General features: G+C 40.6%; 1 protein-coding gene across 4 annotated transcripts in view; it reads right to left on the bottom strand.

Moving 5' to 3' along the window:
- MYO1B (myosin IB) overlaps positions 1–14,392 on the bottom strand; it is a gene marked incomplete at its 3' end in the record, with an annotated part of 86,364 nt that extends 71,972 nt beyond the window's left edge. For all 4 annotated transcript variants that reach the window (XM_080347095.1, XM_080347094.1, XM_080347093.1 and 1 more), the window contains exons 1-2: positions 14,023–14,392; positions 825–940 (exon numbers count right to left, since the gene is read on the bottom strand). In XM_080347095.1, the coding sequence (XP_080203221.1) occupies positions 825–940; positions 14,023–14,157 (251 nt within the window). In that variant the 5' untranslated portion in view covers positions 14,158–14,392. The remainder of the gene's footprint in view (positions 1–824; positions 941–14,022) is intronic.
- Between the last annotated feature and the right edge of the window lie 8,920 nt (positions 14,393–23,312).

Raw genomic sequence — 23,312 nt, forward strand, 5'->3', positions numbered from 1 at the left:
CAAGAACAACCAGAAGCTTATTTGACCTGATTAATCTGCTGTCTGCATTTCAGCCAATGCATCTGCAAAAGTTACTGATGAAGAGTGAAGGCGAAAAAATGAATCATAACAAAATAACTTCCGGAACTGTTTCCAAATGTTATTTTCTTTTAACCTAAAAGTTTAAATAAATAAATAGATACGCCACTAAAACTTAGACTTGAAATATACATCATATGCAAATAATACTTTGCAATATTATATGTCTGTGTATATGCTACATATTTTAGCCTTAAAATTTGCATTATTTATGGCTCTCTGACTGCCCTCCTAGAATGGGCTCATTGCCACCCAGCATAGAGGAGAGGAGACCAAGCTTCTTTTTCCCTACAGATACCATTCAGATACATACAATATATTTTTGCATTCATCATGAGGGTTTTTTTCATTTTTGGCATTGTGCAAAGAGAAATTAAGAGCTTCCTATGTAACACTACATGACTCAAACATTTTGAACAGCTAGAGGCTTTCACAAGGCAATCTGGACTCTGAAAGAAACACATTTCCGCTAAAACAGACTACTTACTTCACAATGCAGCAATAAAGGCTACCGCTAACAATTACAGGAAAATGTTCTGAAATGCACATATCGGGATCTAAATACATGAAAGAGTAACTTGACTTCTCTTTAAAATAAGGATGAACTAATAAAAATTCATTTTGGGGAGTAGCGGTGTGATTTTTGTTTGCTGTGCTTAACCAGCACAGACTTTTTAATGACAGAGACAGCTGGCACCATCTGTTTTGGGACAGGATGAAAACTAAAACTTCTCCAGTGTACTTACATGTGAGGACTGAGTTCATAAAAGTTTCGGTTTCTGTATTCTTCCACTTTCTCTGGAGTATAAATGGGTAGAGGTCTGTAGGGGTTTAGTGATATCACCACACTGCCAATGTATGTCTGTCAAAGAAAAACAAAAAAATCTTTACAGATTTTTCTTTTTAACAGACTTTCGCTTCTTATATATTATTCTCCCATTTAATATCTATGCAAAAACAAACAAAAAGTCTAATTATAGCAATGAACAGATAAGTACTCAGACTCTGAAACATCTTTTAGCTCTCTCTCAACAATCACCGCTGGGTACCAAGTAACAATTTCTGCCTGACCAAAAGCCTCTTACAAACCTTTTTTTAAAAGAAAGCCCAATCGTACAACATTTCTGTGACTCATTCCGTTGGGGAAGGGAAAGGGACAAGGACACACATCACGAAGAATCGACTCCATCTGTGTGGCAAACGTCACATGAGCTTTGCTGCAGCCCTTGGGCACTCACACAAAACCACGTGAAGGCAAAGCTGGAGCTGCAGGAGCTTCGTGCCGCCTCTACAGAGCCTCGGGCGCTGAAGATAATTTTAATTCCAGGTTCTACACATACTCACCATTACCCCTGGAAAGAGGGAGTAATGTATTGTTTTACTTCATTAGCTCCCGTTCACTCCCGAGCTGAATGAAGACCGATACCATACACCATGATTAATTATCACGTTGGCACACAACACATTTAATCCACCTTCGTTAAGCCCCACAGCTCTCTGTGCCTCCCTCCAGCTGCCAGGGCTGCGTTCAAAACACACCCCAGCGGCAAAAAATGCCAAAACCCCATTCCACCCTACCTGCAAGATACTCATCAAAGCCTAATTAATCCCCAAGTGTTTGGTATCTCTTTCCACAACTGTGAAATAAATAAATAACACCTGGTGAAACACCGTTTTCCAATAAGCAGGCACTTCCTGGGGGGTGTAAAGGCAGTACACAAAAGCCGCAGGTTCCTCTATTATTTGGATTACATTTGATAATAACTACAGAGAAGAGAGGGGCGGGAAAAAAAAACAAAACCCACAATGGTTTTTAACATAGATCTATGGTTTTAAGCAGCTTCTTTGCAGTGATACCTTAGCACCTCGCAATCACTATTGGCTTTCTTCACAGCTTTTCTCACAGTGCAGCACTGTAAAACGCATTTTTAACTGGGAACAGAGGCACCAGAAGCCCAAGTTTCCCTCCAAGAAGAGCACTGAATTACTTCCACAGCTTCTGCCACTAATTAAAAATATTAATTGCTGCAACCCTTCCCTATCTAACTTTCATGTCTAAAGCAATTTTCTGCTAAATGCTAACAAATTTGGTCTTAAGTAGAAAGCCAGGAGAGCACCACTTCCCATTTCCATAGCACACACACGCACAGGTAAGCCATGAACACGCACGGCATCTTCTGTCCCATTTAGAACTGAGTTGAACTAAACTGCAGTGATAAAACAAGTAGCATGAGACTTCCAGAGCCCCTCACAGTTCATCCTTGTAGTGTTTACCACCCATCCGATGAAACAGGAACAGCCACAGCTGACAATTCATCATACAGTAACTGCTGCAATGAAATGTGACACTTGACTAAGTGGCCTCAAGACTCACCATTTCTGAACAACGCATACTCTCTCCTCTCCTTCAGAATTGGCCAGAAACCTTCTGCAAAACATTTCCCCTCCCCCTCATATATCCAAAATAATTAAGATTTTTGCTTCTTATAAACACACGCCACAGTGTGTGTGCTCGTAAATATTTTCTTCAAATAATAATAATTAAAAAATCATTCTAGTTTTGTGGTCATCCTCCCCCAAAGGAGGAAAGTGTTTTCCATCTATGTCTAATCTCTTTGGCTGAACAAGAAGAAAATGAAAAAAATGCCTTTCTACAGTGTTTACTTTGCACTCTCAATGCATGTGGCTTTGGCAATTTGCAAACCTACAGATTCTTGGCAAGAATAAAAGATATCCAAGAGTAGGAAGCTTTCTAGTCTTCTACAAGTGCACGGATACCTCAGTTAGGACTCTTTCCTAATGAAGCATTAATATGTTAACTCGTTTCCTCCTACATCTTAAGAATTTGTGAATTCAGGCTGTTGTGAAATCAGTGCTGGAGAACATCAGCACAAGAGAGATGAGGGTCAGATCTTGAAGATTTTATGTTGAAACAGGAATTCTTTGGAACTCAAAGGCTTGCCCTTTTCAGCTATTCTGTTTATCATAACAGCATAGAATTGCTAAATTCCTTGAAGTATCCTGAAATGCAAGGCAAAGACAAGTGAAAGTGAAAACCTTGATCTTTAATTTTGAACACAAGCATGCAAATGAGATTTATTTAGAACCATCTCCCTGTAGCTAAGTATTGCTTAGATGATGTATTCTGGGAATTCAAGTCAGCTGTTTATTGTCAAACATGAACAAATACAGACCATTTCCTAAAATATCAATATTTCAAAAGGTCAAATGACTATATAGAAACAAAGACATACTCATGTCCACTTTAAACACTAAGCCAAGGCATGCCAAGAAATCACTGGTTTTGCTGCAAAGCTGCTTATAAGAACTAAGATATTTCCTCTTCTAAAAATGCCAGTATCTCAACACCGATGCCTAATAGCTACTTGCTACTGGTGGTCTGTGAGATTCCACATAACGGGGATAAACAAATCCAGAAAATAGCTTTCCCACATAACATCTGCCTTCCCACCAGAACTCTATTATAAACAAACAAAATAAATGGCTTAAATCCTTGAGCATGCAAGAAGCACAGAAACATTCCAGTGCTGAAAGCAGAAAGCCAAAGAGTAGCGGGAGACTCTACTGTGTCACCCCAGGGACTACAGAGACCCTTCATTTTCCCCGTTTTAGGGAAAAAAAATGAAACCCCAGAGGAACAGCCTCACGAAGATGAACACACAGGAGGCAGTCAGGAGATCCGATTTCTTTCTCGGCTTTGACATGGATTTGTTACATGAGTTTGGACAAGATCTGCTGTCTCCTTGAGTTTCGCTAACTAGAGACTCTTGATAATGCTCCTTTCTCCAAATTTCCACTTTACTGCAATAGCTCACAAAGGTAAATTCTGCCTCTGTGGCATGTTTGTCCAGAACCCAAACCAAAAGGACTCTAAACTCATTGTTTATTGGTGCATCTGTCACGTACCATGGCAACACTGCAATGGGCTAGCATTTCACCTGTGGAAAACAGTATTCAAATTTCTATCACGTTAAACGACACCACATTCTGCATGCTCCACCAAAACAATGCAGACAACTCGTTCTTGTCCAGTAAAGGGTTTAAGACACTGAGCAGGAAGAAAATTCTAAATACCAATTCAATTGGAAAAGCTCCAAGTACTGGTAAGAGATGCAGCATCCAAGAGACCTTGATACCTCATTTTCTCCCCCTAGGGCTGAAAGCCAACGTAACTGCTTGGGGCAAGACATTACTGCTACTGTGAGGGCTTCTGTGTCTTTCTAACCTTAAGACTGCCTTAAGAAGAGGCCCAAAATACCAAGACGACACAAGGCTCCCATTGCTCAGGAGAAGCCTAGAGGCGGCCAAGGGCTGAGGAAAAGCTATTGCTAGAAACTGGCAAACTGCCCAAAAGGCCTGGGGACCTTTTCAGCCGAAAGGCTGCAAAAACCTTACAGAAAGCCCAGCAAAAGGTCCCCAGACACCTCTATACCCAGGAGGCACAGGCGCTATGGTGAAAGCATCCTCTGCAAAACAACCTTCTGTCGAGTCTAAAATTATTAAGGCTCTACAAAGATTGGCTGCAAGCATACATCACTTTCAGCAGCTCTTTTGAAAACAAACTCACGGCTTCTTACCCATGGCAGCGTGTAACAGCCCAGAAAAATTGCTGCTGCACACACATCAGTCCAGCAGTAAAATGCCCAACTGCAAGTGTGCTAAATGGCCAGGGCTCAGTAAGGGTCCTCTATTGACTTACTCTTTAAATGTTGGCACATAGAAATAGGAAACAAAGAAATTCTAGTAAAATAAGATTGCTAGTGTAGATACTGTTTCTTCCACTTATTCAGACCACTGTTAATACTCCAGATGTGCATGAAGCACATTTCTTTAGTATAGATCATGCTTTAATGCATTGGGTTCCTATGACTTGGAAGAGTTTAAGATCACACCACTATAACAATTGATTGAAACGAGAGACACTGACGTAAGATCAAAGAGAAGCATGACTAGATTTTATTGGAACAAATCCAGAAACAAGGATCATCCAGCAGCAATTTTTTCTTCGGGGTGGGGGTGCAGCTCTTTGGTTTTGTGGGGATTTTTGTGTTGTTTTTGTTTCTATGTGACATATGCAAAATTGTATTTCTAATACAATACTCACTTTCATTTGCATTTGACTGAACCACTGCGGTTCTGGATCTTGCCAGCTCTTAAGCACATGTGCCCCTGCATGCTCAGAACAGCCGAGGCCAAGGAGACAGCAGATGCAGAGGAAGCCTGTACTTACACGTTTTGTTTTCTGAACTGTCTTAAACTCAAAGAGAAACTTGCAAATTTAACACTGCCATGTTCCTCCACAATGAAGTTTCTTATTTTAACTAACATGAGCAACAAGATCAGTGCCTTACTAAAATATTGCCTATTATTTGAACAAGCGTGCTATATGCTTAAATTTGCTTTTCATTGTGGCTGGCCACAATAAAATAGCTAAATGCACCTTGAATAAAAGAGCTAAATGCACCCTCCTTCTGCTCCATTGTGTTTTTTCAGGTTGAAAACACTTGCAAAGTTGCAAGACGCTCTGTTTGAAAAGAATAAGGAAAAGAGCTACATCAAGACCAAAAGCAAACCCACCTTGGATTGTGATTATTTGTGGGCTTTGATTTACCTTATTATTGTGTGTAGCAATGTAGGTGTTTGCGTTGTTTGGTGGGAAGGGATAGGCTGGGCGCTTGAAAAACACAAAACAAACAAACTAGGATTTCATCCTGGGGTTTGTGGGTGCTGTTTCATGACAGCACGTACAAAATAAATTCTACCTGCCATCCAAGCGATGCAGCTGCACTTTGCATTGAGCCAATACTGGGCTCCAGAGAGCTGGGAGCATGAGCAGAACCTCCGGGTACCACCTGCAAGCAACGATGCTGGCACAACACAACCCCAAACCCCAAAGAGTGATGATCAAGTGGGAAGAAGGGGAACTAACAAAGTTTCCTCAAACAGGACCTTCCACGTGGATACTCCTATACCCAGTAAGGGTTGGACTTGCACAGCATCCCATGGCACTGATCTTTAATGAGCTTTGGCTCCTCTCATTAGTATTCCCCAGCAAACACAGCATCTCTACAAAGTTCCTGATGAGCTCTAAAGAGGTTGGAACAATCTATGAGTTGCCGCAGATAAGAAAGCCTGTTTCTACCCCTTGCCCTCGTTGGAAGGGAAACTGCTGCTAAAAATTTACTTTTCCAAAAGCTAGTCTGCAGTGAACTGAAAATACAAACCAGTCTCTCACACATAGTCTTTCTCTCCTTGATACCGTTTTTCCCTGTAGTTTGGATGGAGGTCTTTCTAGTTATGTTTGTATGAGGGAAGACATATAATACTAGATTTCTGAACAAACACAGCCTATTCCCCAGGATGATTAAAATTCTCTTGCTCAAGACCATCATCCCAAACACAGCGTTGGAGCCCCAGAAATGTAGTGGACAAAGTCTGTATGTTGTAACAGAAAACAAACAATTCTGGTAAGTACAATTCTATGTACTTAATGCAGTTACTAATCACGATAGGCAGCCTTGTAAAACCTGGATGGAACAGGAAAGACTGGAAAGGAAACTACATAGAAGGGCAGTGGATGAGTTCCTGGAATTGGGAAGGGGGAAATAAAAATAAATAAAAGGAATCAGGATCAAGCCCTTAATCGTAGCACAACCACAATCTAAACCAAGATCCGAGCCCCAAAAATCTCTCTGATGCTCAGCAAATATTGCTGCTAACCTCGCAATCATTATGACAGACTGTAATGTTGTTATTAACAAAGCAGATTAATCATCTCGGCTGTCCGCCTCTCTGACTACACTGGGGTGTTTTTATACAAACAAACAGAATTCCTACACAGGACACAATTATAGACAAAACCTGTAAAGTAAGCGATCAGGAACTCAACCCAAAACAGACACTAAAAATTTTAAAGACAGCATTTAAATACCCTGGAATGTCAGTGCTTGCTCACTTTTCAAAAGATAAAGACTTGTTTTCGTAAGCAAACAGTAGCTGGAGGCTGGTCAGTGTCTGTGCCAAGAAACCATTGGTGAAAACATTAGCAAGAGCGCTCAGTCCACAATGTTTCATTATTTCTGTATGAATAAAACGTGGTGAGAGGATGGCTCTTGCCACTCTGCAGCCAAGGCTAACCTATGTTCCTCACAGTGAAAAACAGGTTTTTACAGTATTTGGATGCTTTTGACTCTATTTCTGTTATTTGGCAACCTTTCATTAATCTTCTTTTTGGCGTTTTATTTCATATAACGTGCACTGAAACCACTAGAAAATGCCCAAAATGTCATTATCACCTCAGGGAAGAAATATATAGCACTTTGGGGCAAAGTCAGCACTGCAACAGTCCCCAGGGTCCAATGGGAGGCATTTCCTACATCACCTTCTCTCTTTGCTCAAAACCTCATGCCAGGCAAAAAAGAAAGGGTGCGTAGGGAAGGAGGAGACCCCTACACACAGCTCACAATACACACATAATTTTCTGTGATCCTTATTAATGTTTTCTTACTCCCTTTACGCAGATATTGCATACAGGCCTACAACCAACTGCCTCAAAAAAAGCCATACAAAAAGGAAAAGACAGAAAGCATTGCCTTGAGATAAGTAACTCTCCTCCCACAAAACACTTGAAGGTAAAAAGCAAACAGCCTGCTGGCTGCAAAAATCTTCACCCCTGACTCTGGGCAAGATACAAAATTTGTTTTACCAGAGAGGACTGATGCGCAGGACCACAGGACCAACAGGATTTCTATCTAGATAACAAGCAAAACAAGATCTACAGGGAGGCAGAATGATGCTACTTAGATGACAAGCTATCACGGGAAAAGATGTGCCTTGGGCAGACACAAGCCCTTCTTCATATCTGCCAGAGAAGCTGAAGGCTCCAAGGTCCCAGCCTGCGGCAGCTGCAACAATATTATTACTACAACTCAGCCACTTCCCTCAAAGAGGGAAATTGTTGAGGCACTGCTGGGAAAAATCACTCAAACCAACACAGGCATCTCCCAAGGGAGGAAGAGGAGGAGATCAGAGGGAACTCATGTCCCCTGGGGTCCCACCATGGGCGGACGGGTGGCTGCTCGGCTCTGGCTCTCAAACCATCCTGCCCTTCAGAAAGGGCTCGGCCATCGCAACCTGCCGCTCCGACAGCACCACAAGGAAAGCCCAGGCTGGACTGGCTGGATAAACTCCAGCAAACACTGCTGGCATCAGAAGGTAATGAAACTGAGGATAAAACTGAACTTCACCAATCACTCGATCATATTACAACAAAGATTTTCCCAGCAAGCTGCATTTACATTTCCCAATACCAAAAAAACCAGGTTCAGATTGGATATTAGGAAAACTTCCTTCCCAGAAAGGGTTGTCAGGCATTGGAACAGGCTGCCCAGGGCAGTGGTGGAGTCACCGTCCCTGGAGGGGTTTAAAAGTTATACAGACAAGGTTCCTAAGGACATGGTTTAGTGCCGCAGTTAGGTTATGGTTGGACTCTATGATCTTGACGGCCTTTTCCAACCTAAATGATTCTATAAAAATTCTGTTCTTCAGAACAGCAACAGAATGACGTGGAGGGTTGGTCGCACAAGGCCAATACAGACCATGACAATAGGTCTTGTTCACATAATTCTGTCCTCCACCCTCTCCTTCCAAACATAGCACCTGGAATACCAGGTACAAGCGTGGCAGGAACAAAGCCACTATGCTTCACGGCAATTCAGTAAACTCCTAAATACTGTAAGGTAGCTGAAAAATGGGTGAATCAATATACAGGCAGACATAGCGGAGTAAAGTCAAGTTTTAGGCTACCCCTAAAATATTAAAACAATAGAGACGCAGAGGAAGCAGCTCTGTCTGTGAAATGAGCGCACCACAACAGCCACAAGGATGTTACCTCAAACAGCTAACAGCGAGTTATTACACTGGAATGCCAAATATTTCATGTTTCAGTGATAAAACAACATGTGTTCAGTACCATAAGGCTGCTCCTGCCCAAAGCAGCCCACAAACTCCACGCGCAGAAAATACAAATTAAACGCTGACATCAGAAAGATTCTGTTTTGTTGTAAAGAACAAAAAGCAAAGAAGCATTTTTGTTGTGAGGAACAAAACACTGACCTCTGCAAATTTGGGAAGACTTCAAGAAACAACATAACTGCAGGCAAAAATGTGCAGGGCAGCAGAATAAAGCTGAATCTTGCTTCTAAAGGCCTCCACAGCACCGCTCCCCTCCAGACTCCTCACAAAACAACAAGCCCAGCCCCAAAATAATTTTCAGACTGATATATATATACTACAATTTAGCCTGAATCTCTACCATTTGTGAGTCACTGTAAGCGCACATACAGACAGATGCCCCCCATCCCATTTGCCAGCATCCCAAAAACACAAAGGAAAAATAATTGCTGAGCTGGATGGGCTGAGCAAGTTTCAGCCAACTTAAAGAAAATCAAAATTAAAAGTTCAGGGAGAGAGTTCAACAGAATGAGTCAAAATTCATCAGCGACATACAACCCGAATTTTATGAATGCGTTTGAAGTTTTCCATGCGGTCTCTGGGTCACACATTTCAACCGCACAAACTGCTCCCTGGAACCTTCAAATAATCAACATTGTATTTTTTTTTTCTGCTTGCTAGCTACATTGCCCATGAGCCACATTTTACTTTATAAAGTTGAAGAAAACCTCTCACAGGCTTTTGTTACTGATATTTACACAAAACAACTTTTGCGAAAAAGCAATGCAAATTCTGTCAATGAAAACTTCAAGCGTTGCAAAAAAAGAGAATATAATAAACAATTACAGCTTTTTAATGAGGTTTTTCTTGGTCAGACATACCCCAGACATTTCCAGACATGACTTAACTCCAAGATTCCCATTTCCAATTAACACATATGTGTTACCCAAGAAGCCCTTCAACCCAAAGCCACTCAGCACGAGATTACTGCAGAATCTGATGGACTTCAGTAGAATATTTGGCCAAACTCCAGCTCCACCAGCCTTCACACTTATTTTTATGGCACGGCCTCCAGTTTTGCACTCTGGTATGCAACCTAACACCCAAGTCCATTAAACTTTCCCTCAAATACACATAAAATTGAACAACAGGTAATCAAGCTGTAGCCTGCTCTCTGACTCTTAGGAGTGTTCTTATTGCCCTGTTTGTGCCTCACTGTGAAATTCATATAATCTTGAAGGGCTCAAAGTGACCGTGCCCAGGATGGTCCAAGAGAACCGTCAGGGGATCCACATCTGAATGGTCTTGGCAAGGAGAGCTCTTATCATAGGATCACAGAATGTCCTGAGTTGGAAAGGACCCACAAGAGTTATCGAGTCCAACTCCTGTTCCTGCATAGGACCACGCCAAAATTCGCACCCTGTCTCTTATAGACCAGATCTGGAATTTCGAAGGGATACATGGAGCTGCCACTAGGATCTCTGATATCAAACATTCAGCGTCAAACGTTACTGGCAAAAAGACTACAAAAGACAAAAATTGTGTTCTCTTCTAGTAGAATGAGCCTATTTATCTGGTCACCTTTGGCTATGGGGACAGATGTGGCACCATGCACTGACGGCCTGACCTGACTTTCACACTTACCTATCAAGACTGGCTCACACCATTATGCAACATCTGGCCAACTTCACAGCATTTTCAAAGCTATTCATGTTACAGGTCTCACAACAAACCCTTTTGAAGGCTGTAACTGTAACTGTTTTAAAATGAACATACATAGCAGACACAGCTGTCGGTCTACAGAAAACTGCTTAGAAGCTGATTCTGAGTAAGCCCTGGTTTACTGCTGTAGAAACATTTCAATCCCTTCATATAGCTTCAGTTCTACTTAGTTTTGTTTTTTGTTAAACTTGGACACCACTTTTAGTAATGCCCACAATGAAGCACTGAAATCAAGGGGTGACCTTAACCCCACAACTGAGCCACAAAACGACAAATCCATTCCTGCCGCCTGTGAAAGGATCCCGAGAGCTCAACTTGTTAGAGCTGAAGAAATCCCGAGTCTTTGTTAAGCACCAACAGCAGTTCTTTAATAGTCCAAATTTGGCTTCCCCAGGACAGCATGCAAACTACAGATTTTACGTGGTAAAACACACATTACTTCCAGATGTAACAAAGGCTTCATTGTGCCCATTGGAGTCTAAAAACAGAAATGCAAAGTGTAGTTTTCATGAGTGAGGTTTGGGGAGAAGAGACTGGGTGGCAAGAAGAAGGGAGAGAAGAATTTTCACTTGAAAATTAATGTGTGGTTGTTACCATGAGCACCGTTCCAACTGTTACTGTTTGAAAAGTTTTCTAAAATACATAACAGTGGCACGAAATTTGCGGGGCAGCAGAACTCAACCGAGAAAGCAGATAATATTCCTCAAACTAACTCGTATACTTGGTAGCAGCACGTGGCACAGGCAGAAACATCTATTCTTTCCACCATGGATGTAGTGAATGTTTTGATACTTGCAAAGATCTGCAACGTTTTGCCTTCATAGTGTATATTCACAAACTGTACTTGTAAGGCCTTAAAAAATAAAATAAAATAAATAAATAAAATAAACACATGATAAAACAAGCCTGGAGATAAAAAGGGTAACTGATAGTACAACAAACTACAAAGGAATGATCCAGGGAAAAAAATACCAAAACACACACACACACACACACACCAAAAACACACCAACAAAAATATCTTTTGGTTTTGGCAGCAGTTCACACTTCTCAACAGAGCAGGTTTAAGTACCAGGGTTTCCCAGCTGCAAGGCAAAGGATCCTACAATGCTAGAGAAAAGCGACACCTTGTATTACCTGCCAAAGCACATAATACTGTTAATTACCTTGCACATTAGTGCCAGGCCCGGACGAATCAGAAACAGGGAAATACATGTTTCTCTGTCACCATCTCAAAGAACCATGTGTTTGAACACGCTTGTCAGCTAGCGTGTAATAGCAGATAAAAATAAAACAGATTGCCCATTTGCCATTCAAACTGATTCCTTTCAAGCAGAAGCTCTCCAGTCTAAATGAAGTAGAAACACGTAATTAAATACTTTGCAATCCATAGTAGTTTATGTGACAAAAAAAAATCCTGACAAATCCACTCCCATATGACTTTTGGCAGTCCTTCTTAAGGAACTCCATAGTCCAGGGTACCCTCACAGAGCAGGTTTCTATCCTTAATGCTTTAAATAAAACTTTCAAATATGACCAAATACTAGGCAAGGCAATACCATCTTTTTCAGTCTCTAGGCAAGCAGTTCCCTCTTCTTCTTCATATTTTTATGAGCTAAAATGTAATGAGATGATTCGGTATCACCTGCTTTTACTGTAGGTATTAGGAATGCTGAGTTAACCCCAAAACTGATGTGAAACAGGTTAATTATACAAGCCGCTGACTCAAACAAAAAATATCTCGGAATCCCCCCATGGCAACTGTTGGGAATGAGGAACTTGCCAGAGCTGGATGTAGCAGCAAAGAGGAGCCTGATATCTACCTGCTTGTATCAACGTCCAAGGGTTATCAAGAGGGAGCATTCTGTATCTTCACAAAACAAGGAAAATTTAAGACACAATTTTTTGGCAATGTAACTCTCAAAGGTATCAGGAAGATTTTTCTTTTGAGCATTGTGGAAGAAGTCTTTCTACAAATATATATCATTTTGGTTTCTTCTCCAACAAGGTTTTAATGGATACAGAGAATCCTCATCTTACTTTAATTTTCTGGTTAATTTAATTGTCAGTCCAGACTTCAGAAGCACGCAGGTAAAGGTGATCTAATAGCAGATAGGTCCAACACTGTATTGCCAAGCTAATGCCTACAGAAAAGGGAACAGGCATGCTTGAGTAGGAAAATGACTCCAGGAAAAAGATGCAGCAGGCAAGGAATAGCAGAGGTATAAAAGCAACAGACTATAACTAAAGGACAAAAGAAGCAAATAAAGACAACATAGATCCTCCCATATGGGAGGATGGGAAGGAAAAAGTATAATGAAACCATGAAGGTTCAAATGCTTAGCAAGAAGGAAAAATATAGTCACACTAAAAATTAAAAGCTGGGGGGAGGCCAAGTTATAATTAAGTACAGAACACATTATTTGATTTGTAATAAGCTGCAGACACAATTACTTGCAGATCGCAGCTATGCTTTGGCTTCAATATTTCAGCTTTGCTCTTAAAAGACTTATATCTTTCACCAGCAGCCTTGGAAAGTCCCTACAAGTCACGAAGTTCACACAGCTCCAGCAGTACAACAGATACGATACTCTGCACATCTTAACAAAAACGGACTAAAGAGGGATGAAGTAGGAAATGAAAAGTTTCACTGTAATCTCAATCTGCCTCTTCATTCCTATCCTGTTTCAAATATCAGTTCGCAACACCTCTCCTATCAATCCTCATTCAGAAATGAATATGCTTGAATATTTTGATCACTTCCACATATGTCCAAGCTCACTGTTTCTAGTTTAAAATCCAACCATTCTAATAAATGTAACTTTTTTTGCAAATCAAAGACAGCAGGCAACATTGAAGCTAGCACAAGCATATCAAAAGCATAAACTTTCTACATACACCCGCTCTAATATCCTGGAAGTGCCTTCCCTGGGAGTGAATTCTTTATACCTGCAACATCCTCTGAAAATACAAGCATCAAAGTTACTGTCATCATCAGTTCTGGAACTGTTTTTTATGAAAATCAGAAGCCCACCACATTGTGCAATGACAAAAAAAGTAAAAACATTCTAGATGGAAAAGATCAAATACAAACAGTGCAGTACAGGCAAGACCACAGCACAAGTAAGGTTTTAAATATCTCTAATACAATTAATGCATTCAATCTATGTGCATACTTATAAACAAACATATATTTTAAGAATGACAACACAGGTCCTTATAGAAAGTTATTTGTTAACATATACTCACATATACTTCATCGTGATCAAAGCGCTTTTTCAGGTTATTGATGAATGAATCTTCATTAAGCGGTTCTAAAAGAACCATATCTCCCACTCCTATCATGTTGTCTAAAAGTGACGTCTTCACCTCCATTTTTGCCATTTTGTCCTGCAAAGAAAGGAGGAAAAAAAAACAAACACAAAACAGAAAAGTTAGCTCAAAATTATTCTAATTATTCACAGGCATTATCCAGCAACACTATTTAAATAATACAAGTTAAAACCCCATCAAATAGCATTAAAATATTTTTCCAAATAATACTATCAAATTCATTCTATCTACCCAGGTAGTCCAGACAATTTCAAAAAAATAATTTCTAACAGTCAGTAATGCCTTCTGGCCCACTACACATTAAATTTGAAACTGCAGGAAACAGGAATGAAGATCCCAGTGGGCACCACATCCAGATTTTTTGGATGACTTTAACACCAGGTTCAAGTGTACACAAACCCAAGTTTCAGCAAAAGCTTCACCATCAAATCAGACTAGGGTTTAAATTTGTCAGTTGCCTAATCTGAATTTCTTTCTCACCCTTACTTGCATTTCCCCAACCACATCAACAATTAAATGGAAACAAATTAAATGAACCCATGCAAAGACAAAACCCACACTATTTTATCTTAATTCATAAACTCCGTATTCTGCAGCACCTATATTCCAGTATAGAACTGCTCTTGGTTACAAGCGGCTACCAAATTACTTCATCTCCTAACCAAACCTATTTGGATTTGTTCATTATTTTATTGCTTAAGAGAGCATTTTCTTTGGGCAGCAACAATCCAGCTGACAAGTGGAGACTCTGCACATATACAGATATCTAGATATAAATGGCATGGCAAAAGGCAGAAGCTGGGCTTAAACCGGGGAGCAGGTTCAAACAAAGAAACCAACTCTGATAAATGAAGTAATTCAGACAAAGAAGTCAAGTTCAGGCCAAAACTTAGCACCTGTTTCATCGTCCAGGCCTTTTATCCTTGCAATCCAACCTACTACCTTACACGATCATCATTGACTTCCCATAGTACCCTGTTTCCCCTATCCCAAAAACAAGCCCTAGCATGATTTTTCAGGATTTTTGAGGATGTTCAAAATATAAGCCCTAGTTACAGTTCATCAAAAAAAGTCAATTTAAATAGTGTCCAGGCAGTTATACATGTAAAAAAAGTAAGCATCTTTGGGAGCAAAAATTAATACTGACCCTGTCTTATTTTTGGGGAAACAGGGTAGCTACTCATCAAGTAACTCATTTAAAACAAGCAAAGCCTTTTACCTCTTGCTTCTATCCACAGCCACTGCATTACTACATGTTATCTAATATTTTTTTTCTTAGCAGTGAGTGACATTTGAGGGATATCAGATCAAGACTTAAGTCACGTTTGATGTTTTTCCAAATTCAGCGAAGAGAAGCGCGGCTCCGCAGGCAGCTAACGCAAGGGATACAACAAGATCCCCAAAACCCAAACCAAGCCTGGGAATGACTAAAAATTCACATGAAAATGCAAAAACAGTGCTGAACTATGATAACCAACCAAAGCTGAGTCAACTCTGCTAAACAAACAACAGAGCATTTATTTTAAACAAAAACACTGGACAAATATTTTCGTAAAGAAAGATACTCTCTTTTCTTAAAAGTTCACCTCTCTGAAGCACCAAAAAAATTTTAAACATTCCCAAAATCTTTTCAGAGGTATCACTTGAACTTCTGTATCCCATTAAGACAAATTCTTTAAACTACCATTCTTGTTTCAATGACCTAATTACTTCCCATACATTGGCTAACACTCAATTTTTGAAGGCTGGAAAAAAAAAAGGCCTTCTTAAGCATGGAACTTATTATAGATTGGGTTTGGAGTCAAAAAAAAAAAAAACAAAAAAAAACCTAATATGGGCAATTTCAACCTAAAATTTAAGTTTTAAGTGGTATACCTCATCTACCATTGTGAAATCACATACCACCTACCACACTTCATGCATCACTACCCGGGAATTTCAAGACCAAGAGCAGCCAAACCTATTGAGAACATTCCGGTATCCCAAGCTCAGAGGCACGGTTTGCAGAAGAGGTGCACCAACACCATGTTTACTACTAAAAGCTGGATCCTAAAGTTGTATACAAATACTACTTTATCGATACGTTTGAAAAGTTCAATTTTATGGTCAAAGGTTAATTTTCAGCTTTTCTTTTCCACAATAATTTAACATCATTCTATGGTTGAAATATTTCCATTAACTTGAGAGCCAGAAAGTATTAGAAACATAGGGTGATGAAAAAATTGGACAATAAGCTTAGACATCTTGTTTACCGCTGAATTCTCAAAATCACTTGCAATATTTATCTTTGCAAAATCTTCCTTGAAGATTACTGCATCCACTGATGTGTGATTCATGAGTATTCTGATGCATCGATGCTTTTAGCCCCCACTTTGGTGGAATTCATTCAGAATCCCTGCTCTGATTTAACTAACAGCAAAGGAAAATCTGGCAAGCTTGTGAGATAATTTGGTTGCCTGAAGTAATGAGTGGGGAAAAAAAGCACTTAAACATACACTAAACAATTAGATTTAATTTAATCAAGAACTGAATTTAATCCAGTAGAAGAATTTAACAGAAGATCAATACATACAGTGCTTTCAAAATAACAAATACTCATTTTAAATGTAAAAAAAAAAAAAAAAAAAATCAAAGCACACTACACAGAAAATAATAAAAATAATCAAACCCTTGCTATATTGTGAGTCAAGACTTTTAGCAACAGGTCACTAAGCTCAGAAACTAAATCCAAATCCATGTGCAAGTATTTGCCATATATTCAAAGGCGTCTTGCAGCTGGAAAGTTTCTCCCATCAGCGCTAGTGACAGCGTGCTCACCACATTTTGGAGAACAACGCATAAAAGTCAGCGGCTTCTACCCATAGATGTGTTCAAAAAGGTGAAGGTTTCTCAAGAACCATTTTCAAGAACCATAACTATGAGAGGGATGGGACCAAAACACGCTCACGGTGTCAGAGAGACCAGAAATGGTTGAAACCAGAGCTGTGCTGCAAGAAGGGGTTGTGTCCTTTAAAAGAGGGACAACTTATTTATTTTCTAATGAAGATTGCTGGATGGGGGAAGGTGCTGCTGTCAGGCTCTATTTGGAACTGTGCTGCAATTTCATTCTGACAATTCAATTAAAAATAACCTAAAAATATAACTGGTGCTCTCTCAATTTACCTAATGCATTGCTTTTCTGACTGCAACATCTCACTCTGATGAAGAAAAACAGTGTTGTATAAAGATTACAGCTGCAAAATATTAATATAGCAACAAATTAGCTCAGAAAATTATTCCAAATTCTTCCAACACTTGCAGTCTGCAAATCAGATTCTTCCTCAAATATTCCCTGATCCCTCCCACACCCACTTACCACTTGAGTCTTCACCCAAATTTACTTTTCTCATCCCCAAAGCAAACCTCAGCAGCATTTCACAACATCTCCCTTTAGTCACTTGTCAAATCTATTCTTCCTCACTTTGGTCTCCCATCTAGGCCTTCATTCAACAGAGTGAGAACGCTTTCAACACGTTCCCATTCCCAGAAAAAAATATATTCAGTAACCCTCCTCAGTCTGATCTATGTTGGACAACGTGCTCAAGAGGAGAACGGCTGAGCACGCTAGGATTTAAAATGCTTTTATCCACCCGCTCTCACGTTACACGTAGCCTTTTAAAACACAGGCTGTGGTAGCTTATACTTGTAATTCCCACCCAGCTGGGCCAGTGGAATCTATAACATTCTCATCCCTCTTGGCCCCAAGGATGGCAAATTAAAAATTAGGCTACGCAGCCACAGCAGTCCTGTACCAGGCAATCTGAAATGAGAGCTAATGAAAAATGTAAATGGAAGATGCTACAGAGAGCAGGCAAAACCCTCAAAGCCTCATACAATTAAGTTCATGCATCCTCCAAGGGGAAATGAAGTAATGCCCCATTATTAGCATAAAGAATTGTCCAGGGTTTTCCGCATCACCTTCCGACAGTAAAACAGCGACAATTCTCAGCAGGTTCCAACAGACGTGCAGCCCTCAGCGCACGTTTGCATCTGCTGCGCTGCGGAGGTGGCTTGGTTTCCGTCTTTTCTGGTGTTGTAGCAAAAGGACGATTTTCCCTACCACCAAAATTGTCACAATAGAGGTATTCACATATGCTTCAAGATCTATTAAAAAAAAAAAAAAAAGAAAAAGAAAACAAAAGAAAAAGCCTTTGATTGCACTACCACCAACTCACAGTAGAAAATAACCACCTTATTCTCCTTATTCTTTTTTATGAAAGTTAATGGGAATAACCTGCAACCAGTAATTCAACAGTGATTTCATGTTGCAGGGCTGACCCTGGGCTCCCGTCAGGCTGTAATCACACTTGCCCCCTCGTTGCCTTTTTTCTCTGCCGGGGAGCAATCGGCTCAGGCAGAGCAGGAACACCGCCAGGCCACCATTGCACAAACCGCTGGGGACACGGTGTCATTACCCAAACAAAACCATACCAAGAGCAACTACAGCCACCTTGCACTGCTCATGACAAGCAGAAGTATCAATTTAGGGAGGGACAGGATTTATATTCATCCTGTCCTGCCACCCAACAAAGCCCACATATCTCTGACCTGCAAGTTCCTTAGTAACTCCTGGTGCTGGTTTACCAGGTAAACTGAGGCAGGCTCTGCAGATCAACTTTTCCAGTGCCCTTTTCCCTCAAAGTGAGATTTCCTGGCATCAGCACGTAGGGGAAACACTGATACCATCCCAAATATTTGCTTTGCCTCCAGATCCTCTAACTTTTTAGACTCTGGACGCCGGAGGAGCTCAGTGCACACAACATCTACCAGTGTCCCCCCTCCCCAGCTACAGATGTGGCTCTGGCTCCATCAACACGCTGAAGAAAAGAGCCTGCAGAAAACAGCAACAATGTTCCCAGCCACCATTTCTTCCTGCAGGAAAAGGGACTGGAGAAACCTGACAGGCAGATTGAAGGCAGGCATGCTGATAGATATCGCAAGAGCAGAAAAAGCACTCTCAAAAAAACCAAAACGCTTCCTCTGACTTCCCAGCTTTGCTTTTGGTTTGGCCAATTTCTGAATATCCCCTGAATTCCTTTTCCTCCCACAATCCTACTGAACAAATCAGCTCTTTCCAAACTGAAAAAAGCTTATAATTTGAGGCTTTTGATTTAGCTAACGTTTCTCACATCCTACCTACCAAGCAAGAGCTATTATTTGAAAGCCTCGTGCAACTTCTCTTTATTTTCTGCAGGCACTGAACACCACGCATGTGTATCAGATTCCTCGAGTATGTAACAACAAACAGCTCCAGCAAATTACAAAAGTAAAATGTGACATTACTGAGTATATTTGTATTAAGACTACAGGAATGTTCGCATTCAGCATCAGCTAAATGGGAACAGCTCTTTAGCAACATCAGATCAGCGCAGTGTTGCACGCCAGTGACCGCAATTTAGATGACAGATTTGCCCAGCAGAATTCCATAGGAGGGACGAATGCTCCGCTGGCTCCTGCTACCAAAAGCCACGCATTTAGCTAAAGATTGGGCAATTTTCAAGAAAGAAATAGGCCACTTAAAGTACTGCTGAACAAACAGCTGCAGCCACGTGAACCAACATAATTTTTTAGTCGTTTAACAACAGAGGCTTAACTGCAGTTTAGAAAAACTGACAGTGTGATAACGAGAGTTCATTAGGAAGCGTACAAAACATTCGCTGGGACATCATCTCCTACCAACATAAAGAGCGGCTGAAAATTTCTGCACTAACAGGACTCAGGTTCTTTATAAATGCAAAGGGGAAAGGTTTGGTTGTTGGAGTCTTTTGGTATTTGTTGTGGGGGTATTGATGGGGTTTTTTGTTTTGTTGGGGGATTTAGGTTGTTCGTTTATTTTTACATCCGCTTGATTACAATCTACATTATGTACTTATTAGCTGTTATCAATCCCCCAAAAGCAAGAGAGATGCCTCTTTCATGCCTCTGTTCATACCCTTTGTCACACAGGCATCACATGAAAGATGCACATCACCTCACCACAAAAAAAACCTGAAAATAACCTGAGTCATGTATGCAGAAGACACAGCTTTGCCTTCCTTCACTTCCCCATTAAAGACTAATCCATAAGCCCAGAGGAAGGAGTGAGGGGCTGCATTTGCATTTCTCTAAGGCTGCTTTCCCTTATTATACTTTTGCACACTAGTTTGAATAGCACTAACACAGGTATTACCTGCTGTAAAGAGACCGTGGGGTATATCTGTTCTGCCATTTCGCCTTTACGCTCCCAGCAGTACAGGTTTTCAAATTACTTCTAATAATTATTTCACAACCACGACACAATAACTGCCACCAGTAATGGCACTCGGGAGTTGACCTATTTCCTAAACCAACTTGCAGCCTCACTTAAACTCACCTGGGTCCATTGTACAGTCACACCAGGTTTGGGGAAAAATATTTGGTCCTTCAACATTGCTAAGGCACTCTGCTGTAGCACCTGATAAAATACAGGCTTAAAATAATCAAAACATGCTTGGTGCTCCGTTTTCACTCTGCAAAAGTTCCTTTATATTTGGGATTATATCGACAAGCTTCAAAGACTATTGGTGTGGAGTAGCCTTTTTCATATTATTCTGCAGCCTGACTTTTCTATTTTTACTATTTATTAATGACTTCTGTTTGACAGGGAGAACACCTTGGGCATTTTCAATGTCTAATGCATCTGGAAATAGGTCTTCACTAACAAGGCTGTTTGCAGTCCAAAATTCTGGTCAAATTCCCACTGACTTCAGCAGAAACAAGATCCACAGTGGTTTCTGACGTTTGGGCTTTTCTTAGTCATTGTCTAACCACGGAGTTTTATAATCATTCCAGGTCCACATCTACAGAAAAGGATAAAATATTCAGGAATAGGGGTGGTCTCTTTTTGGCACATGCCTTGTTAAGATTCTCTTGAATCTTTCTCAAAATAAGGAGCAAAATGTGACTGCAAAACTAAAAGTTGTCAGAAGTCTTCTTGCCCTAAACCAAAGACTAGATTTCAGATGAATGGTGTTATTCGGATGTGGGTTTTTTTAAGTTGTCAGAACAGTACAGAACATGAACATGAAGAAAACACCCTCATTCTTTAAAAGAAATAAAATCCACAAAAATTAGCTTTTACTAGTGGATATCTGAACTCCACTGAGCAGGGGGTGCCCTTTTAAACTGATCATCTTTCAAGCTGCCGCTTAAGGTTTCCTGCCAGTTTTTCAGGATCCTGCCCGATCCAAAGGTTATGTTTGCATAGCTGTTGCAGAACAGGGTCATGAAAACCAAGGTAGCACTTATTTATTTTGGGGGAATCTTCTTCATTTGTTGTATGTGACGCACCAGCAGCTCGCTACCACACCAGTGCCTGCCTTCCAAAGATCCTTCAGTAGCAGATCTGCACAAAATACCACTTAAAAACAACCAGTCCTCACAAATCAAAACATTTCTTTCAAGTGAGGTTTTGCTCCTTTGGGAGCAAGGCAGAAATCAACTGTAATCTGTATTTTTCATTTATACTTTTATTATAATTGGGTTTTTACTTTCACACATACCTGATACAGGCAAAAGAAATCTACTCATGGTTGGGCAACTGGAGTGAATACAAATGATGGCATGTCACTAAGGTGGATATTAAAAGATGTCTTAATACTAGAGGGTTAAAATACCAGAGCACCTGCTAATCTTCTCCTCAAACATTTGTGTGCATTCCCTGTCCATGATAAGCCTTGAAGATATGCAGAATATGAAATAACAGAGCAGGTAACACAGCAGCTTCGCTCAGCTGCCATGAGCAGAAGGAAGAGCAGCCACAGAACCAAAGTCATCGCGGCGGTCACTGAACCAGACTTAGAACTGGGCACAGACAAACACGAAGCTCATCAGGAACTTCAGGAAACGCAGATCCCAGAAGCAGCGTTGGTGCCTCTGTCTACCCACCACCAAACTACCCATGACAACCAAGCGTACCCGTTAACTCCTCGAGCAGCTGGGAGACACCGTCACCCTCAGAGAGTTACCCACAGAGCAGGGTCCAAGTTTCCACATGCCCGTATTCTCTTCCAAGCACTACAAGTCTCAGTAAAGCTCAAATTTACATGGCTGAAAGCACCGTGTATTTCCACACCATTCACTTTCCTTTTCCATTTAAAACAGAAGGAAAAGAAGTCACCCGAACACTACTCCAGAGATCTCATTCTTGCTCGCTGCAATTTTCCCCTCCTGGAAACCACAGCCGGCAGGCTCCTTGTGACATCTATTAATAATATTTGTCTTATTTTAACCCAGTATTTTACAAAAATAAGACAAATTATGCTAGCTGTACAGGTCTTGGCCTATGTGTCTATTCTGTCATACATACCTAATGCTGAATTTCATTCAAAGAAAAAAGGAGTAAAGGAGAACAGAATAGCTGATTTTCTACACATTTGTAAAATCAAGCATGGAAGGAGGTTCAAGCATCTGCATCCCATCAGAGATGTGGGCTGCCAGGAGAACAAACACCTTGTTAAGTACCACTGAGCCACAGCAGCAGCATTTCACAAGATTCCCGAGTTGCAGAAAAGCTTTGAATGGAAATTTTTGCTTCTTTGCAAGTCAAGCTATGCAAGAGAAAAACCTGTGGGAAGTCAGACTTGATTAGTCCCATTTCTCCCAGGACCAGCTGCCAAGGTAACAGAACAGTGCGGAGTCTTACCCTGCAACTTGCCATCACTGTCTATTCTGCACATTGGTTTCTCTCCAGTAAAACAATGCTATTTTTAATGAAAAGCAGGGGAGAATAATTTTTTTCTTTCTTTTTTTTTTTTTAGAGGATGCAAGTGTTACAGGAAAAGGAAGTAATATTTGCCTAAATCCATGCTAAAAAAAAAAAAAAAATCTATTTAAGGGCAGAGGAAGCTCAGACACATTACATGGACTGTTAGACATGTTTGCTTGTCTCAGGTGTTAAATGATATCCGGAGTTTTGTCATTTCCATTCTCAACAGTCATTTTCCGTAAGACACCTGAAATCACAGGATCAAAGTCATCAGTTTTTAAACCAAGGTCTCTCCAGCTATCCCTGGGTATCTCTTATCAAGAGACACCTCGAACAACAGGGGCACTTCAAGAAGCAGCATTTCAACACACAGTAATCATATTGCTCTTGTCCAGACAGCTCTGAAGTTAGAAGCCAGTACACAAGTGCTTAGATTAACATC

The sequence above is a fragment of the Nesoenas mayeri genome, assembly GCF_963082525.1.
Source record: "Nesoenas mayeri genome assembly, chromosome: 6".
NCBI lineage: Eukaryota > Metazoa > Chordata > Aves > Columbiformes > Columbidae > Nesoenas > Nesoenas mayeri.